The sequence below is a fragment of the Notolabrus celidotus genome, chromosome 6, assembly GCF_009762535.1.
Source record: "Notolabrus celidotus isolate fNotCel1 chromosome 6, fNotCel1.pri, whole genome shotgun sequence".
Lineage (NCBI taxonomy): Eukaryota > Metazoa > Chordata > Actinopteri > Labriformes > Labridae > Notolabrus > Notolabrus celidotus.
In genome coordinates, this window is record NC_048277.1 from 13999482 (window position 1) to 14019560 (window position 20079).

Sequence of the window (20079 nt, forward strand, 5' to 3'; positions counted from 1 at the left end):
AAACGAACATAACAGGAGGGTTAAAACACAATTTATCACAATGATTGTTAGTCAATTTTGCTATCACTTGTATCAGGTGAAAATAAGAGCAATAAATGACACCAGTTACTATTAATGTATCCCAAAATAGTTTCAAAGTGAAACGCAAAACTAAGGCATCTTTCAGTTTTGAACTGTTTGTGAGATAATAAAGCCGTGATGATTTTGCTGGATTCAAATTTATTTCAATTACTCTATATGAAGTAACATCTATGTAGCTGATCTAAGTTGCATGAAGTGCATCATAAAAGTCTGGTGGCACCACATGACAAGCCCAAACACATCACTAGCTCCACTTCTTTGAGACCCATAATTCCTTTGGGGGGCTGGCATCACCTGTAGGAAGCAGTGAAACAGGGCTGATAACTTCAGCTAAGTTTCTGAAACTCATTTGTATTAGCTGTTTGTCTTTGTGCTGTGATAGAAGAGGGATTAACCGCGGATGCATTCCTTCAGCCAGTGTGACCGAGTTATTGGAAGAATGTAGGGTGACTCTTCCTCGTTTCTGCTTGACCGGGCAGCCCCCTCTTCTAAGTCCACAGATCAGACTGCCGAAGCTGTGACACATCGGCGGTGATATGTACCGAACTACGAGGAAGAATACTAGCGGGCAACGATTTTAAAGAGGCAGAATCAGAGTGGGGTGAAATGATGATAAGAGGAGTGGCAAGTTTTATTAAAAACTTCCCTGATCGACGCGCCGAGCTGCCGCTCCTCCCCGTGAACAGCGAGGAGGACAAAAGTTTTTGCTCTCATTTTCAACTCCCCTGATGTAGCTGCAGTCTGACTCTGACGGAGTACTTTAGGAGAAGGCTTACATTTTTTACTTTTGAGAAAGTTTGAACTTTGAGCATGAGAGCACTCAACTGGTAGAACAGTCAGTTGAATCTTTCCCCCTTTCGTGCGGCATCATGACGCTGCTGGTGCGCCTCAGCGTCTCCCTGCTGCTCCTCTGTGCTCTCCTCAAGGTAAGAAGGCTTTCTTTCATTAACTTTGGGCACACAATTAAAAGAGGCACTGTTGCTTTACTCATGTACTCATATGGAAAGACAAGAGGGCGCTTTGTTTGGATGCTGAAGGCCAGTTCTTACCTTGTACACGGGGTGTGACTGCACCTGTTGCGCAGGTGGTTGCTCCAGGATAACTCACTTTACCGTACGTTTGGTGCAGCTCATTTCTGAGGGAAAAATAACAAAGAATAGAGAAAAGTTTTAACTGGTCGAAGGCAAAAAAACCCCTAAGGGGCAGGTAGATGATGTGTCAGTTCACTTTGAGAGGAATGGTGATCCTCTTACTGGATCTGGATTCAGGTGCATGTTTATAAGTAATCACATTTTTATCTTTTAGAGAACATATTAAGTCTTACGATGTCGAATTTTGGAAAGATTTTGCTTAATATCATTCTTGTTTAAAAACAGAAATGTTCAGAGAAATGTCAACTGATTGTCAGTTGGACATTATTCGTCCAGGATTGCACAGGTCGGATTCCGAGGGGTTAACCTGTACTGTGAGATGTGTTAAACATGCATCACACCAACAAAGATTACATAACTCACTGTGTCCAGCAGCTACAGACCCACCTGTCCTTGTCCCACTGGTCTTTCTGGAGATAGAGAGAGAGGGTTAGAGAGGTTGAGAATGGCATGTGAGGATGTGTGTGGCTAACACAAAGGGGTCAGGAATGGAATGAGGTGCAGCTCAGTGTCCCTGTCACTCCTGCAGATCTCTATGAACCAGCGAATTACACCAACATACCAGATTAATGAGGAGACAGTATGGGAGGTGTGTGCTGTCCACTGGTTACTTTGGAGACTGTATGGGGTGGAGATGTTACAGTGGACTAGGGTGATGAATTTCAAAGAAAAATGCAAAAAAAGTTTATAACTTCACATGTAAGATGTGAGGGAGGGTGGACTTTGGGCTTTCGTGCCACTAATGACAATGTTCTTGTTTGCTGTGCAATAAATATACAGGGAGGTCTTTTTACAGGATGCTCAAATTGATCTCAATCCAGGGGCGAGTCCAGTCTTTTTTGTAGAGTGGCCCAACAAGGACACTGACTAGTAGAAGAAGTGTAAACAAACACATCCATCCATCCATCCATCCATCCATCCATCATCTTCACCATTTATCCCAATCAGAGTCGCAGGAACCTGTCCCAGCTGTCATTGGGCAAGAGGCAGGGTTCACCGGTCGCCAGTCCATCACAGGGCTAACAAGTAGAGACAAATAACCATCCACACACATCTACAGCCAATTTAGAGTGACCAATCAACCTGGCAGGCATGTCTTCAGACTGTGGGAGGAACAGAGTAGCTGGAGAGAACCCATGCGTGCACAGGGAGAACATGCAAACTCCACACGGAAATGCACCTGCCGGGGAACCAGTAACCTTCTTGCTGTGAAGAAACACTGTTAACCATGCAGTCGCAAATTGATACCATTTTTTTTTATCCTTTCTAACTCGTCTTCGAATATCCACTTTGATTGCTAAAATTCCAGTATCTTGAAGAGATTGTTTGGCTGCGTATATTTTTTAACTTTGAAAAGACACAAAACAGAGTTGCAACAAATAAATCTTATTAGCTTGATTCTTTATGGATTTAAAAAGAAGAGGTTTGTCCACAGTCACAATTTTAAGTCCTCAAAAACTGTAAGCAAACTCCTGAACATTGTCTAACTCTTAAAAATACATTTATTGATGATGGACTCCTACACACCTGTGCTTTGAAATAGATCTGTGAAGTATTTTTCAATAGTGTAAAGTGCAGACAAAAGACATATATATACAGAAAAATGTTAGCAACATGTTGCAACATAGTCCAAAATAGTGGATTTTGGCATTGGAAAATAGTCAGTAATAGCGTAGGATGTTGGCGTGCCGTGTCAGATTTTAAGGGGGGCCCATGCTACTCCTGATCACCCCTCTGCACACACCCCTGTCATTTTCTCAATACCCTGTCTTTATTTCCAACACTTGAAACCAGTACACCTCACACTACATTATTTATTTTGAGAGTTTTGGAAGCAGGGTGCAGTTTCTATTGAAAACAAAATAGTTGTAATTGATCCACTAAACGGGATCAGTATGGAAGAGGTGCAAATCTGAGGAAGATATTTTTTATATTGTCTGGTTTAATGACTATTTGCACTATAATTGTGTATACACACCTCACTATGAAAAAAAAAAAAGCCTGAGACACTTTTTTCTGGGTAAACCAGGGTGGTCTTTTGCAGTCTTAAGTGTTAGCTCTTTTTTTTTTAGTACTAAACCTCTAAAGGAGGATGATTGGGTGGACAATTTTGCCTACAAAGTGTAAAATGTTTGACTTTGACACCAGATGCAGCATTTCTTGTAACTTCTGCAGTTAATGGGTACAGTTAGCCGCAACTTATTTTCGCACTAACCCCAACAAACCAACCAGAACTTTGCCAGACGTCTACAGAGTGCTGACAAACACTCAGCTGTTAGGTTTGAGGTCTGAATAATGTACCAAGATTTTATTTCTTTCTAGTTTTCACAGAAGCCTTGTTTTCAATAATAGACTGCCGATATCTGCAAATTCAACCCTGGGATCAACAGATTTGTATCCTAAAGTTACACAGAATAAATTTTCAATCAGTAAAATGTTATTAAACACCTGATTTAGTTTAGTGGATTCTGGGCTCAAAGTTGGAGGAGGTTGAATAGTAGGTCAAAAATGTGTCATAATTTGTGTCTTTCTGTACCCTCTGTTACTTATGCAGTTTACCACCATGGTGTTATGTGTGAGGTCAATGTAGTTTTAATTGTCCTATTTTTTTTTTCTGATGCTGCTTTAGTTTGCCCTAAACATTATTTTGATCAGAGGATCATAATGAAAACATGAGTCGACAGTATTTACTGGTGTAGGAAATTAAAGGCCTTTAATCATTGATCTTTTGTAAATCACTCAGATATTTAGTTACCAATTTTCATGAAACCTTCACTGTTTTATTGAGGAAGTAAAAGTGCAGTGGCTCGTAAACTTAGTCAACTTCTATGAAGAGTATACATGTTTAGCAGAGATGAACACAGGCTGCGCATAGTTCACATGCAAATGTTAAGCAGCCCCTGAGAGACGGTTCTAACACAAAGGCAGGTTCTGATGGTTGGTTCCTGTGCATATTTAAAACACATTTGTATAATGGTACAGGAATATAAGACTAATGAAAACATATTTTGAAGGATTATTATAAATGAAGCTTTTAAAGCTCCTGTAAGGAACTTTTATATTGTGTTAGTTTCGGCACCCCCTGTGGTCAAAACAGTGCCTCTCTTTGCTTATGTTGGCCGGTAGATTTGTACTGTTTTAAAAACTGATCTTGTCTTTCTTTTAACAGTCAAATTCATCACTTATCCAGAATTTTTGACATGGAAACTGAATAAAAATGCTGTTTCTGCAGCACGCAATAAATTACTTTTTCTGACGCCTCCCCTGCTGCAGCATTTTCAAGCACTAAAGATAACTTTTCAGAAGTATTTCATCTTTCTGCTGATAGTCCTGTTTACTTTTGTAGTCGATAAAGAGGCATCAATATAGCTCTCAGTCTGTTTTATGACCCTCTAAAACCTTGTTTTAGCTGAAACAGAGGAAGAAGCTTTTAGGTATTAAAAAATGTTTTCTTATTCTGCAAGATTTTGATAATTGAGTCAAAAGTTGTGATCAGAAATAACTCTGAAGTTGAAGGCACAACAGTCAGAAGTTACACATGTAGAGATAACACCTGCTGCTCTTACAGCATCTTTCAGAATGACAACAATAAATGGCCTTAACTTTTCCTTCGCAGCCTTTGAACCCTTAAAGTCTGCCTTTGATGACAAGTATGGCATTTCAGTTTTTTGTAACTTTCAAGCAGTTTATGTGCTGATTCCGATGTTTAGCATTTTTCTAGTGACGCCACCTGTTTGTTTCAAGCCTTCAGTACTTACAGCTCTGACTTTATTGAGGAAAGGAGTTATGGGACATTATGTCATATAAACAATATTTATTACCAGGAAAAAGTGATGGGCCACAGCAATTTGGCTCTCATTTGGTTTAATCTCCTCAGTTAATTATGAGTTGGATTCAGTTTCTGCCACAGTCTGCTTTTAAAACATGGAAATGTTGAAACCTGTTCTGGGTAAGTGCAAATGGGAAGTTAACAGAAAAAGGAAACAACACGCTTCCCTGAAAAGGTATTCATTTTCATTTTTGGGGGAGTTTCTTCACTGTACACCATCAAAGCATCAACTCTGTTTATCTGAACATCAAAGTTTGTGCATGAACTACCTGTTAAAAGTAAATAGTAGGGCATGTAGTTGTTATGTTTAGTTTCTGTTGAAGTTTCATTTCCCTTTTAAAACTTCTGTTGTCACGGATGGATACATTTTACATGATGATTGTCAAAGGCCTGTGGCAAAGACTGTGTCTCACAGTATCATCACCTTCACTCCAATGATGCTATAACAAACTCACTGAACACTTGATATGCTTTGAAAGTGTCAAAGGGCAGTTCAGCTGAGGTTATTGGGCTTTTTAGCTTTAATTCTACACTTTTCATTTGAACAGCAAACCTTTTCTTTGTGAAAACACCTTTAGTGTTGAAAAATAAAGCCAATGTTGAGTGCAAAAAATGTGCAGGTCTTGAAGTGTCCAGTTGAGGCTGACTTCAAAAGCCCCCAACAAATCCACATTGGGCCACACATCAAAAGGCCCCTTTTAACAGCAGTCACTGAAGTTGGCCATATAGTGTTGTTGGCTTTTGGCACCATGCAGAAATGGGTCAAATTGTTCGACTGTCTGTGTGGTGTATGGCATCAACGTTCAAGAAGTCTGCTCAGACTTTGGTGAGCTAAATTCTATTATACTATCGTATTGATATTCATACATTGTTAGTATTTAATGTCTATCATGCTATGAGATAATTTATGGGGTTTCTTAAAAACAACTCCACTGCTTGAAATGTGTTATGTGACATATTTAGTCAGATACTTTTTCATACATTTGTATGACACCATCATACACACAACTGGAAAACCTTTTCAAATGTGATTGAAATGGTTTGTTAGGAGCAGCTTATGGAATGTGCGTGCAAACTCACAGCTTGACCCTCAGTCATGGCTGACCCAGGAAAAGTACATCACTTTGCATGAGTTTTATCATGGTATTGAACCTTTCCCATCCACTGTGTCTGATTCTCATTCTGTCTCTGCCTCTGCCTGTGGCCTCCTCTCAATATGAGAGAGCACAGTGACACTACTATCTGTGGGAAGCATCTTGGTACACGGAAATGTGACGTTTTAAAATCACTTACAAGAACAGGCCTGTCTGTGTGATGGACTCTTTCTTAGTGGCTAGCTTCTAAGCTAATGCCGTACATTGCTCTGAAATAGATGATGACGTGAGAGGAGCTGATGACGTCTGATGTAGATTCAAACACAAGCGTCCCTCTCCTCTGTGTATCTAAATTAAAAGCACTAGCTTCATTATCTTCTGCATCTCATTGATGCTCAAAGAGCAAAAGTCACAAGTCAAGTCCTCCTTTTGTTAAATGCTGTCCCCTCCTCCCACTCTCAACCCTCCTTCAGCTGTATTGAGACAGTCTAGTATCAAGTATGCGTCTCCAAACATGCTGCTTTGGACCATGGTTGCAACTGGAAGCTCAGCATTTACAACATGAATTACAAAGAGTCACAGTTCCCCAGAACATGTAAATGAGACACTGGCTCCTCTCTCCGCCTCAAAGGCCTTATTGTCAGCAGATAGATATCATTCTACCAGTGGCAGGTCGTGGCTGTGGAGATGAAAATTAATATTTTTCCCTTTTTTAACATGGGCAATGTTATCACTGTTAGACTTTTTACAGTCCTATAAGCATGCAAATAACCACATCACTAGATGGCTAGATCACAATCACAGCTGGAGGTGTTCAGGTGTTTTTAAGCTGTAAATCAAATTAACAGATCTATAGCCTCTATTCAATATATGTATATAGAACCAAGTCAAATTTGTGTACAAAATCACACATTTTTTAAAAGAGAGAGAGATTTTACATAATACACATTATAGTGCTTGAGAAATATAACAAGCTTCTTTATGAGAACCTGTTCCAATTTTTTTCTTAAACTATCAAACTTACACACGTTTTTATGTTTAGTGTTAAACTGAACCTGTAACAGCTAGAGTTTTCAACTGACACCTGAAAGTGCCTTTGAACTTTACATACTTCAGTGTCTTTTGATGAGCCGAAAAAGCAAGGTGAAACTTTGCACTGAGCACAATCATGCTAGCTGGGACTGATATTCTAAACTACTATGGACTAATGGACTGCCATATAATTTTTGTACAGGCATTCATGGTCCCCAAGGAGGTATCTCATATGATTTTATGGATCTTCTGACTTTAAACTGTTAAAAAGAGTCTTGAAATTCCTCAGCAACCACAGTAGCTTTTTTTTTATACAGATATTCATGCTCCCTCCAGGGTAACCAAGGGTAGGAACCTTTCATACGTTGTTCTTTACACTCTGGATTTTAAAGGCGTATGATAAGTATAGTCATGATGAGTTATAGTCATGATCAGTTAGTCTGTTATCAAACACTTGAATGTGGCACAAAGAATCTAAAAATATAAAGGGTGCTGTAGGTTTTGCTCTGCCTTCCCCACAGACGAGCACACATAACACCCTACGCTTCACTTTCACACATTTCATACATCACGCTGACCACACTTCTATGTGCATGTTCCTCCTAGTATTAGGAGGAAGCTCTAATGGTGGGTGCATTGTACTCAGATGTGTATCTACAGCCGGCAGCTCAGCACTGCACAGAGCTGGCTACAGTAGACGACTACGTCACTCATTTCCATAGACTCTGATGTGGCCTGTGATAGCAGTGGCAGGACTGTGGTGTGGGAGGCGGATACCTGGAGACAAACATACTCAGAGCTAAAGCAGTGTTGCACTGGAAGCATTTGCATGCAGCGGATTTTTTTAGATAAAGTTTCAGCATTTTTCGTTTATTTATGTTCCTATACGAAGTACTCCACAAGAGGAATTGGGGAAAAATGTGCCATTTTTGACATAATGCTTTAAAATGTGTATAATAAAGAGAGCAAGGGAGGTACCAGCATTTAAAGAAGTGTTTAAGTGGTCCAAATTACAAGATTGAATCAATACAAGAACACAGATAGTTGAGTTAAGATCAATCTGATAACATTAATCTCTGCAAGTGTGAAAATAAAAACATTAAGCTCTTTTGAATCAAAATCAGCATCTAAACTATCACTAGCAATAAAAAGTCAAATAAAAAGAGTCCCATGAAAAAACAAGCAGAGTGCTTTTTTGATATTACATCTATTTGTTTCCGGTAAAAGGAAAACTCCAGCATGTAATTGATTAGGTTTATTTTGGTCTGTGTCAGCAACCAACACGTCCCTCCAAAACATAGGAGCCATGTAAAAATTACAAATAAAAGCAAAAAACAAAATAATTACTGAGGGATTCATCAATATATATAGAGTCCAGCATATACATACACACACATATCGATCTGTACAAGCATATGTACACATACACATGCATACATACACAAGTACATTCATGCATACATATAAACATTCATACGCATCCACATATATTTTGGCCAATTCCGTGCTGACCAAAAAAGGTGTAGGCTGAAGCCAAGGCTTATCCTGCCCACACTTTAACATTAACAACTTACACCTTATAGGCAACATTGTGCAAGTAATTATGTTGCTTTATAACAAAGCACAATGTGTGAGGGTTATTGACTGGTGTTTAAAGGAGCCAAAAACTCCCTCGTCACATTTTGAGCAAATTAATAGGCAAAATTTGTTTAATCCTTAACTTGCAGGTCATCAACAAAAAGCTGGTATGTGCATCATGCTTCTAACTCTTTCTGCTTGTGTGAGTCTACTCTATATTAACAAACAAAGTTCTATTCTTTCTAATATATATACAAACTCAAAAAGGATCATCAAGCGTAGGCAGCTAACCTGATGGCTAGATTTTGCTCACCAAATGGTTCCTGGCAAAATGTATAGTAATGGTGAAGGGATATAAACATTGAAGAAAGCCCACCCACTTAAAGGTATGATCAGGTTTCCCCTTGCATTGCTTTTGTTGTTGAGAGATAATTATAATTGTTAAAGGGTTATAACCAATCAGAATCAAGTATTTCGGACAGCATTTCTGAGACATGCCTGTTTTGCTGAGCCATCTGCTGGCATACAGATGACAACAAACGCAAGAAACAGATTAAAAACCTTGAACATCTCTTTTAATTTAATGTTTATTTTTAAGTAAGTGTACTTTTAATTATATATGTGTATCTTCTAAATAAAATTGGCAGTTTGACTCATTTGTGTGATATATATTAGAGGAAAATTAAATGTTTTGTATTTAGTGTAGATGGTCACATGTGTTTTGCTGTGGTGTCAAATGCATATATACCAGGAGCTTAAATGGGGTCAGAGGTCAATGGTTACATTTTTTTATTTATCAAATAAAGCAATCTTAATGTAAATTGGTACACAACAGCTATGGGTAATGTTTACTCTTGTGCTTATAGAAAATGTAATAATTAAACCACCTGACTGAATTTACTTTGCTTTACCAAAAATCAAACATTGTGAAAATAATCCAGGGAAACGTCTATTGTACAAATGAGCTACAAAAACATGTTGATGATGGAAAACAAACCCAGAAGTACAGACTGGCGTCAGATAATTACATATTGCACTCTACAAAAAATAACAGTAAGAGTTTGTTGTATGATGTTTTGGCACCAGCAGCTCTCTAATACAAGCATTGATTTATGAGCTAATATTGTTTAGTTCTTTTCTTCCGTTATTTGACCTTAATGAGCGGAAGTCATGAAGAGCTGCTCAATGCAAAACTGAAAAGGTCTTTTATTTTGTTCAAATGTGTTATCAGGGATCTCCGGGTGGGATAAGGACGTACCAGGAAGTTATTTTAGAACAGAAACAATTGAATCACAAAGGTAATGAACAAGCTGCCAAGAATCAAATCTGTAGCTTTTCTTAAAGCACACTTGATTTGTGACTCAGGAGATGAAGCTCTGCGTTTATCATTTATTGATTTTAATAGAAACTATTTTCATTTTATGAAACATTCTGTAAACTCAGACTTTAAGATAAACACATCAAGAAATGTCACCAGATGCTTAATGTACAGTATGTTAACATTCATACACTATCATGTTTTCGTTTTCACTTGGTGACAGTTGTTCTTATTGACACACCCAACCTCATCCAGACTTCAAACCATGTTGTTAATTTCCGCATTATTTTCAATTGTCTGTTTTCTCCTTTGCCCTTTTGAAGCACACCTATAAGAAGATGGAGGACAGTTGAAGACAGTTTATTTTTTCTGACATGAGAGGTTAACATCAAGCACACTCTATACACACTCGTACAGCAGGTGTTCAATGAATTGTCAATAAATGCAGCGGCACCTACAAATGCAAAAACACACGAATAAGATGCAGCATTTCAACACACTTTTTACATCACAAGGATACAGTTACTCGTATATCTACAGGTTTGCATGTGTGTTATGTATATTGCATGTATAGTGGGGCAAAAAAGGAGTTAGTCAGCCACTGATTTTGCAAGTTCTCCCACTTAGAAAGATGAGAGAGGTCTGTAATTTTCCTCAGAGGTACACTTCAACTATGAGAGACAAAATGAGAAAAAAATCCAGGAATTCCCATGTAGGATTTAAAAAATATATATTTGTAAATTATGGTGGAAAATAAGTATTTGGTCAATAACAAAAGTTCAACTCAATACTTTGTAACATAACCTTTGTTGTCAATGACAGAGGTCAAACGTTTCTTGTAAGTCTTCACCAGGTTTGCACACACTGTAGCTGGTATTTTGGCCCATTCCTCCATGCAGATCTCCTCTAGAGCAGTGATGTTTTTGGGCTGTCGCTGGGCAACACGGACTTTCAACTCCCTCCACAAATTTTCTATGGGGTTGAGGTCTGGAGACTGGCTAGGCCACTCCAAGACCTTGAAATGCTTTTTACGGAGCCACTCCTTCGTTGCCCGAGCAGTGTGTTTGAGATCATTGTCATGCTGGAAGACCCAGCCAAGTTCCATCTTCAATGCTCTCACTGATGGAGGGAGGTTTTGGCTAAAAATCTCACGATACATGGCCCTGTTCATTCTTCCCTTAACAAGGATCAGTCGTCCTGTCCCATTTGCAGAAAAACAGCCCCAAAGCATGAGGTTTCCACAAAGCATGAGGTTTCCACCCCCATGCTTCACAGTAGGTATGGTGTTCTTGGGATGCAACTCAGCATTCTTCTTCCTCCAAACACGACGAGTTGAGTTTTTACTAAAAAGTTCTATTATGGTTTCATCTGACCACATGATAATCTCCCAGTCCTCTTCTGGATCATCCATATGCTCTCTGGCAAACTTCAGACGGGCCTGGACATGTACTGGCTTAAGCAGGGGGACACGCTTGGCGCTGCAGGATTTGAGTCCCTCTCGGCGTAGTGTGTTACTGATGGTAGCCTTTTTTACGTTGGTCCCAGCTCTCTGCAGGTCATTCATCCGGTCCCTCCGTGCAGTTCTGGGATTTTTGCTCACCGTTCTCATGATCATTTTGACCCCACGGGATGAGATCTTGCGTGGGGCCCCAGATCGAGGGAGATTATCAATGGTCTTGTATGTCTTCCATTTTCTTACTATTGCTCCCACAGTTGATTTATTCACACCAACCTGCTTGCCTATTGTAGATTCACTCTTCCCAGCCTGGTGCAGGTCCACAATTTTCTTCCTGGTGTCCTTCGACAGCTCTTTGGTCTTGGCCATGGTTGAGTTTGGAGTCTTGACTGTTTGAGGCTGTGGACAGGTGTCTTTTATACAGATAACAAGTTCAAACACGTGCCATTAATACAGGTAACGAGTGGAGGACAGAAGAGCTTCTTAAAGAAAAGAGAAGAGTTACAGGTCTGTGAGAGACAGAAATCTTGCTTGTTTGTTATTGACCAAATACTTATTTTCCACCATAATTTACAAATAAATTCTTTAAAAATCCTACAATGTGATTTCCTGGAATTTTTTTTCTCATTTTGTCTCTCATAGTTGAAGTGTACCTCTGAGGAAAATTACAGACCTCTCATCTTTCTAAGTGGGATAACTTGCAAAATCAGTGGCTGACTAAATACTTTTTTGCCCCACTGTATCTATTTGTCCTCTGTGTTCTTTTTTCTATGATTAAAAAGTCCTTGGATAAAGAAAATATTAAGCATACAGAGCAATTTAAAACAGAAAAAAACACCAAAGGAAGTGGTTTTAGGGGACACAGTCCCTTAAAAAGTTAAATACTATGGTGTCAAGATTTAAAGACATGGACCACTAAGTTGCTAAAGGTCAGCTTGCTTAGAGCTGGTTGATTATTTGACACTTAAAGGTTGTGAAACGTGACTCTAGCATCCACAAAAAGACGTTCCCAAATCTACAACATCAAAAATTTAACTTGCTTGTGCTTTCATCTGTTACAACAAAATCAGTTTGAGGACTGGACACAGGGAGACTGAAATACTGCAAGAAGAGAAAAGAATACAGGGGGAAGAGTTATTGGCACTGACATAAACCGGTTAAATCAAAAGAAAGTAAAGAAGAAATAAAACTTGAGAAACCATCAACAGTTATGTGAGTTTCTCCATCCTCCTCAACAGCCTTCGGGGTTTCAAGCTAAAGACAAACATACACACATAGACACACAAAAACAGACACATTGATTTTTGTGTTCTTAGTCAGATAACATGATTTTGCAGAAACTCCCATTTCAGAGGACTCCACTTTCTCCACTCAGCAAGTCAACAAGGGCACCACGACCGATGCTCTTGTGCAACCAGGCGTAATTCAAGGAGCAATGATTTTTTTTTTTCTTTGTGATTTTGTTCCAAGTTATCAGATTATAAGGAGCTACGGTTCAATGGGCTGATCCCTGAGCAAACAGCTTTTAAGGTGATTTCTTGATTGTTTTGGGTCTGAGTGTTATTATTGAGGAAGGAAGCAGGGTGTTATCATGAGGCAGGCTGTGAGGAATGAAAGGGAATGAAGAGAGTGGCGGGCGGACTGCCTTCAGGGTTGATGTAATGTTTATATAGTGGTCAGAACAGCCATTTCCTCCTCCCCCCTGCAGACAGGCTCAGTCAAAGGGCACAGATACAGAACACAGGGCAAAGGGGTCATGGGCTGAGTCCCTGCCAACTTTGTTTCAACATGAACATTCAAGTCCACTTTTGAACTACTCTGCTTTTATATTTAAAGTTCTGATATCTACAATAAGAAGTGTTTCATGGATTTATGTCCCCAGAAACATCTTAAGATAGTTTTCCATCTCTTCTTTGAGTACCACGCCTGATGAAAAAGCAGTCTGCATTAACATGAGCCAAACAGACATTTGAAAATAGCTACTCAAACCTCAATGGGGAGTCTAATGGCTGGAAAAGTTATCCTGAAGTAGAGATGTTCTGAAGCAACACATTTCCCAGACGTCTAAACGGAAGTATACATTTTGACCAACTGATGGGTCTAGAGGTATGTCAAATCGGTTTGCTAAGTGTGGCTAACATTAGCAGAGCTAGCATCACTAGCCTTTGGTCCTCTTTGCAGGTTAATGTCCACATTGCCTATGCTTGGTACACATTGCTGGGGTCGAGTGCCAGTTTAACCACACACACCCTTCACACAACTTTATTTCCATTTCCTAGATCTAAAGACTGCCATGGTAGAGCATCAAAGTATTATGGCAGTAGCCATTTACTGTAGCTACAGACCCATCTACTGGCAGGTGGCTGTGCTGCAGCTTAGACACAATATATGACCAACATTTGGGCCTATATAAGTAAAAATGCTAATACTTTGATCTACCAACCAGTAATCCTTGGGCCAACATGCAAGGGTGACTGCATTTAATCATTTAGATGAATAGATGCACATCCCAACCTTAGAAAAGGTTAGAAATTAACATTATGTTTCTCTTTTTGAGCTGTGCGTAACAACACATTTTCCCTAGAAGGGACTACAACATTAACAAGATACGTTTGACCAATTTTTACAAAATGTAGTTGTTTGACGATTGGTCCTGCTCATCCTCGGCCTTGTGGCAATGTTTAAGCAGGGAATCCAAAGAAGCAGCTGAGCATGATGGACTCCCAAACCTTTAGTTTCTCAAGGCAATGATAATATGAGATCTATCAGAAACAAGCAATTACACATGCTGTTTCACATTAAAATACTAACGGCTTATAGTTTACCTGTTGTGTTCTTGGAGGCAGTGGGAGTGGGTAGCAGGAGTACTGATGTAACCAGAAATTAGCAGCTGGTTGTCGGAGACTGGTAGAGGAATAGAAGAATACTACAGAGTTGACTAAGACCTAAGATGAGTTAGAAACATGGGTCTGAAGGTGTAGAAGTGAGGGGTTCGAGGAGATGATAAGCACCTTATTAAAATAAAAACCATAAAAGACATGGCTTCCAAATTTAGACCAACTTCACAGAGCAGGGCTCAGTGGTGTAACAGTAACTTTGATCAACCAAACTACAGGAAACTTGTTGAAGTGGTTGTGGTAGTGTCAGAAACTGTTTCATAATGACCAACAACATTAGAGATTTAAAGGGTGTTATGCTTCATACAGCCCTGGAGAGATTCCTTGAATTTATCTTCAGACTTCTCGCTGTACGTACCAAAACCTTTTTTTCCGCAGGCTTTAGTCTAATGATAAGCTGCTTCTGCTTTTGTGTCACAAAAAACAGTGACATTTTGTGAGAACAAGAACATATCCAACCTATCAGTATCATCATGGCAAGCTGACAGTTAAAGCTTACAGGGGGAGGATGTAGTGATGACTGGAGCTATGGATTTACATTACAACAATTACATCCATTATTTGAACTTCAGTATTTCAAGGGCAGTATTTCCCATATGGGACTTTGGGCTTGGGCTATTTCTGCTCTCTGAGTCACTGCCAAGGCGTAATGGTTTGAGGCGCTGTTTTGTTTATTCAGTCAGGAGAAAATAAGTGATACTTAAGAAGAGCACCAAGGGAAATAAAGCATTTAAAAATCATGGCTCAGAGAAGTCACAGGCCCAGAGGTCAGGTTAAGAGGAATATTTGTTTAAAAAAATACAAGATTGTCATAGCAATAAGATGTTGCTTTCATGTACTGGTATGTGACTTTTGTCACATTTTTGTGAAGCTTGAAAAAGTTGAGTTGATCATATTCTGAGAGCAGTTTTTCATGTGTAGCCACCAACAGCTCTGCTTAAGTTAAAACTTAGTGTACTTCTTATTTGTTCACCCTACACTACATTAAAATGCCTTTCACCACACAAACTATTTTAAATAGAACTTACTAAATATAAACAGCTACCAAATCTGTTGTTGAGGTTTTGAGTTATTGACCTCACCAGCAGCGGACGAGGAAACAGTCTTACGGCAGGGCCCTTTTGATGCTTTTCTAAAGCGATTCACCATGTCCAGTGATTGCATGTGGTAGATGGGGTTTACCAGTTTGATGCAAAATTTCTGTGATTTTTTTTAAATCATAAAAATTATAAGGGTCTTATAAGATTTATGTTCAATTAAAAACTGATGTTCAAAGTTCAATGTATGTTTTGATGTTGTGTTCAATTTTTACAAGAAGACTAGAAAAATCCAGCATTGAAAGACCCCAAAATCTGATTGAGTTGTGATAATAGCCTTACCTTACAGATTTATTGATAGCCTTAAAGATTTATATAAAATCTAATTCATAATAATTGAAAACTTTGTTTTTTATATCATGGAGCCTGTCACTGAGAGTCCAGGTGAGCTAGCAAGGCTTTATGTTTTTCCATAGTTAATCTCTATTTACAGATTCTATATAAAAATTCAGAATGTGGGGTTTTGATTTTCAGCATGAGAAGTGTTCTGGTCTCTGTTTGGACGTTGATAGTTCACAGGCTTTGGTGTAAGCAGGATAAACAGTTTGTGTGGAGAGCAAAAGCAGGCTCCCATCAGCAGTAATCTGACAACGATTTATCTGTCTCTATGAATTAATGTCTTCATGCAAGTGCAGCCAAAAAGCTTTTTTAGATAAAAAAAATTCCACTTAAGACATAAACCTGCCTGGTTCTGTGTTGCAAATGCTCATCCGCAGTTAAATTTCCTGACTACCTTGAATGCATCAGAAACAATCAATCTGCTCTTCTATCAACATTTTAAAACTTTCTTTAAAACTAAAATTATCTGTAAATTGTAAGTAAATCACATGAAAATAAGTATCTTTTTTCAGTTTCATATTGCTGAATTAAGCAAGAGAGAAGTGTCTGTTGAAGTGAGACCCATCAGTTCTTTAAACAGATTAAAGAGTGCTATCCTGGGGGATGTAATGGACCAAGAAATGGCAGCATTTATACCTTGCAGACATAAATGCAGCTCAGAAAAAGAACTCTCGGCTGGAAGTAGATTTCAAACCAGCTGGCTAGAACAGACTTTCTGAAATGTTGGCATCTGTTCCATGAGGCACAGATCGCCTCTTGTCATCATACGATGATTGACGATGATTGCTGATGAGTTCTGAAATTGCTTTGTAGTGGATTGAAGGTATCTTTGGTCAGGCTATTTTATTGTTAATTTTGTGTTTAAACCAAACCAACTTTCACTAATGACAATCATCGTCTTGTTCAAGTTTTTTTTTATCTACTGAAGCCTTAGTAGACTTTCACACATTTTATTGAGTCCATTTGCCTTTAATAATGAGTAGGCAGGCATGCACCCAAACATTTTATTTACTCAGTGTTTACTTTAACTCTAATTTCAGTTTTCATTTGATTATAGTAAAACTCTTCTCTGAGGATGTTGATTTATTTTTCCAGATATCTCAAAATAACAAACCTCTTGGCTAGCTATCCTATCTGAAACTTGTAGTTGCACATTAAGTAGGTCCACTGATACAGTACTTTTCCAATCCCTGAGCAGAAAATGACTGCTTGCTTTAACTCCATTATAAATTGGGATAAAGAAAGAAATGAGACTCAGCTGTGGGGACAGAATAGCCTCACAGTCGAAACAGAGCTAGTGACTAAGGTGGATTTCTAAAAGAGGCTATCAGCTATAGCTGCAAAGATTGGGGAATTGTGTTGTTTCATGACAGACAGTGCCATCAGCACATGCACTTAATGCAAATGTTTTTAACCTTTTTCATTTTTAACCACTTTCCTTCTTGTGGTCTGTTGTTTCTAATGGTGAAGTACCTGTAAGTTACATTGGTCGTAACTGGCTGAGACTTCCATGAAATCCAATTTTTTAGTTAACAATTTTGCCAAACAGCACAAGTAATAAGTATTTTATCCTTTAAAATTCATAGTATCCTCAAAGAAAGTCATATTAATTGCCATCACATTTATTTTCAAGTAACCATTTATTCTAGTTATTAAATTTAAGCTTTACATCTTTTCTGGAATCCATTTCATATTCATAATCTAATGTAGATATGGTTCCATGACTGTTGACAGGCACTCACTTTGCAGTGTAGATCTTTACACATAACACGTCAAATTCAAACCTTCTGCAATGTTGGTATATACTCTGACACAGTTTAGTTGTTATAATATAGGAGTGTTTTTTTTAAATAAATGATAAATGTGTTACTTTGAGAGGGCGGGGGAACACCCATTAACACTCTCTCAGTGTGAAGCTCAGCCAAGCTAACACCTTCCACTAAAAGTCAATCTTTCCGATGAATACTTCCTCATACAAACTGTTCCTCCCACGAGCTACAGTATCAACCAGAAATGAAAGTTTTTGTCAAACTACCTGATAATGATTTTAACATTTTGTTGATGTGTGAGCTTTCAAGAAGACTTTCACTGTGTAAAAATCCGAATCCTGACAGGTGATTTATGTTAGATTTAAATGTACTGCAGTACTGACTCTCTCATGCAGTATGTAAAAACCCCTCTCTGGACCCTCGAAGTGTACTGAACCCTTGACCTCCTCACGTACCACTGTGTGGCACCGCTGTACTTCAAAAAGAATAGAGTCCCAGAGGAGTGGCAGGAAGGGAAGGGTCACTGCTGTGAATAGAAAAAGAAAAGTTAAGGAGAGGCCACCAGTCTCAAGGGGACGGGTGGGTGAGAGGGGCAACTTCTAACACAGAGCTAGCCTTTTTCTTCCCTTACTTCCTGGTGGGACCATTTTTAACTGATGCACCTATTGAATTGTACTGTCTCGCAGTTTTCAATTTTTCTTCTCAAACATAATCCTGAAAAGGATCAGTAGAAGTAGTACATGTTGTCAAATGTATTTATTTAACAACTGATGTGAAAGTTTGAAAAAAAAAAAAAATGTACACTTGGCTGCCAAGCATATAGCTTAAAGGTACACTTATCTAAAGCTAATGCTAACACTTCACAATCTGTCAAAACATAAACAAAATGACCCGGCATTTATTTAAAGCAGTTGAGACCCATCACTCAATAAAAAAAACCTGCAACTTTCAGCTCTATTTTTAACACTTTAATAGCCTTAACTTTGAGATCATGTTTTAGTCTGCAGTCTGTGGCACTGTTGAACTTTAATGTATGTTTTTCTAAGTGATGACTTCTATAGTAAGTCTCAACTCTCTTTAAAAAATGTGTTGATAAAATGTATTCATCTGATTCTCTGGATCAGTCTAATCAAAAATGAAAATATGACAACCTTCACATGAATTGCATGGTTTCTGAATTAGAAATGAATTGTATTCTTTTTGGTGGAATTCAATTTGACTTGTTGGTTCTGCATTTTCCCTTCCATACCCTCAGAGAAAATATGTCATCCTGATGGGGTGCTGATTTTGTAATGTAATAGTTCGCTCTAACATGGTCTTATTTCATTAATTTTAAAGAACAACCTGGTGAGATCTTATGACTTTTAAGTTGTTTTGCCATTGTAAGCATAAGTCAATTATTGACTCTACCTCTACCTGTGCACTCTGTGGGGGAAGGAGTGATGCAGGTTTGAGCAATGATGCCATGTGTTTAATGTTTAGCTGTATGGCAAACAGAGTGAAAAGAAAGATGTCAGAGTTTCTCTGGCCTGTTGAAGCTTTGGCTAATAAGTAATATGGAATCAGGTCTATTTGTCCTGACATCATGCTACAGATAATCACAACAGTGAAAACACACAACTGTGATCATGTACACATAAAGAGTTTTATGTAACCATGTCTGAGTTAAGCTTTTTTAGAGGATAAAAAAGAGCATACAGTCAACAAGGTTTCTAACAGACAATTAGCAGCCATATATGCAAACATAATACAAAGTAAATGTCTATAATAAGGGGTGCAATGGTACAAAAAAAATTTGGTTCAGTACGGTTCTTGGTTTTGAAGTCTTGGTTCGATACACTTTCGGTACATTCAGGGAAACAAGCACAATATATTAGTATTTCCTATTAAGAACTGAAAGAACTGTCGAAAGTGCACTATCAACAATTCAGGTTTGTGGGCCCGCTCAGATAAAAAGATTATTATGGAATAAGATATAGAATAATTCAGGGTCTGAAATTTACATTCAAAAAGGCAAAAAATAGAGAACACTCCAACAAATAAACTTCTTAAGGTTCCACACCAAGACTACTGAAATGGTAAGAGAAGTAAGCACACTAAATGTCCTTTAACAACTTTAATCTGGCAAGCGTAGCGTACAGACAAACAACTGACACACTTCACAACAGACTTCCTCCGCATAGAAAACTTTGAGAGAATGTGACATATGAAAGCTCTGTATGTCTTTAAAGGAGCTGAGGAATGAGGAAGAACACTATTTAATATAATTAAACAGAACAAGGCCACACAATGATTACCACTGGCTGGGTATTTCCAGTTTTTATATTAACTTGCATGCAAACAGGATCTTTTTGATCCTGTCTTTCCCACCATAATACTTCACTTTTCTGTTTACATATGCAAAACTGACAAGGAAGTGTTCTGATGAATATTTTTAA

At 38.4% G+C, this 20079-nt stretch overlaps 1 protein-coding gene across 9 annotated transcripts in view; it reads left to right on the forward strand.

The window, feature by feature from the left end:
- Positions 1-375: 375 nt before the first annotated feature.
- Positions 376-20079, forward strand: part of LOC117815065 (tenascin-X-like) — a 62575-nt gene continuing 42871 nt past the window's right edge. For all 9 annotated transcript variants that reach the window (XM_034686724.1, XM_034686725.1, XM_034686729.1 and 6 more), the window contains exon 1: positions 376-1007. In XM_034686724.1, coding sequence (XP_034542615.1) covers positions 951-1007 — 57 coding nt within the window. In that variant the 5' untranslated portion in view covers positions 376-950. The remainder of the gene's footprint in view (positions 1008-20079) is intronic.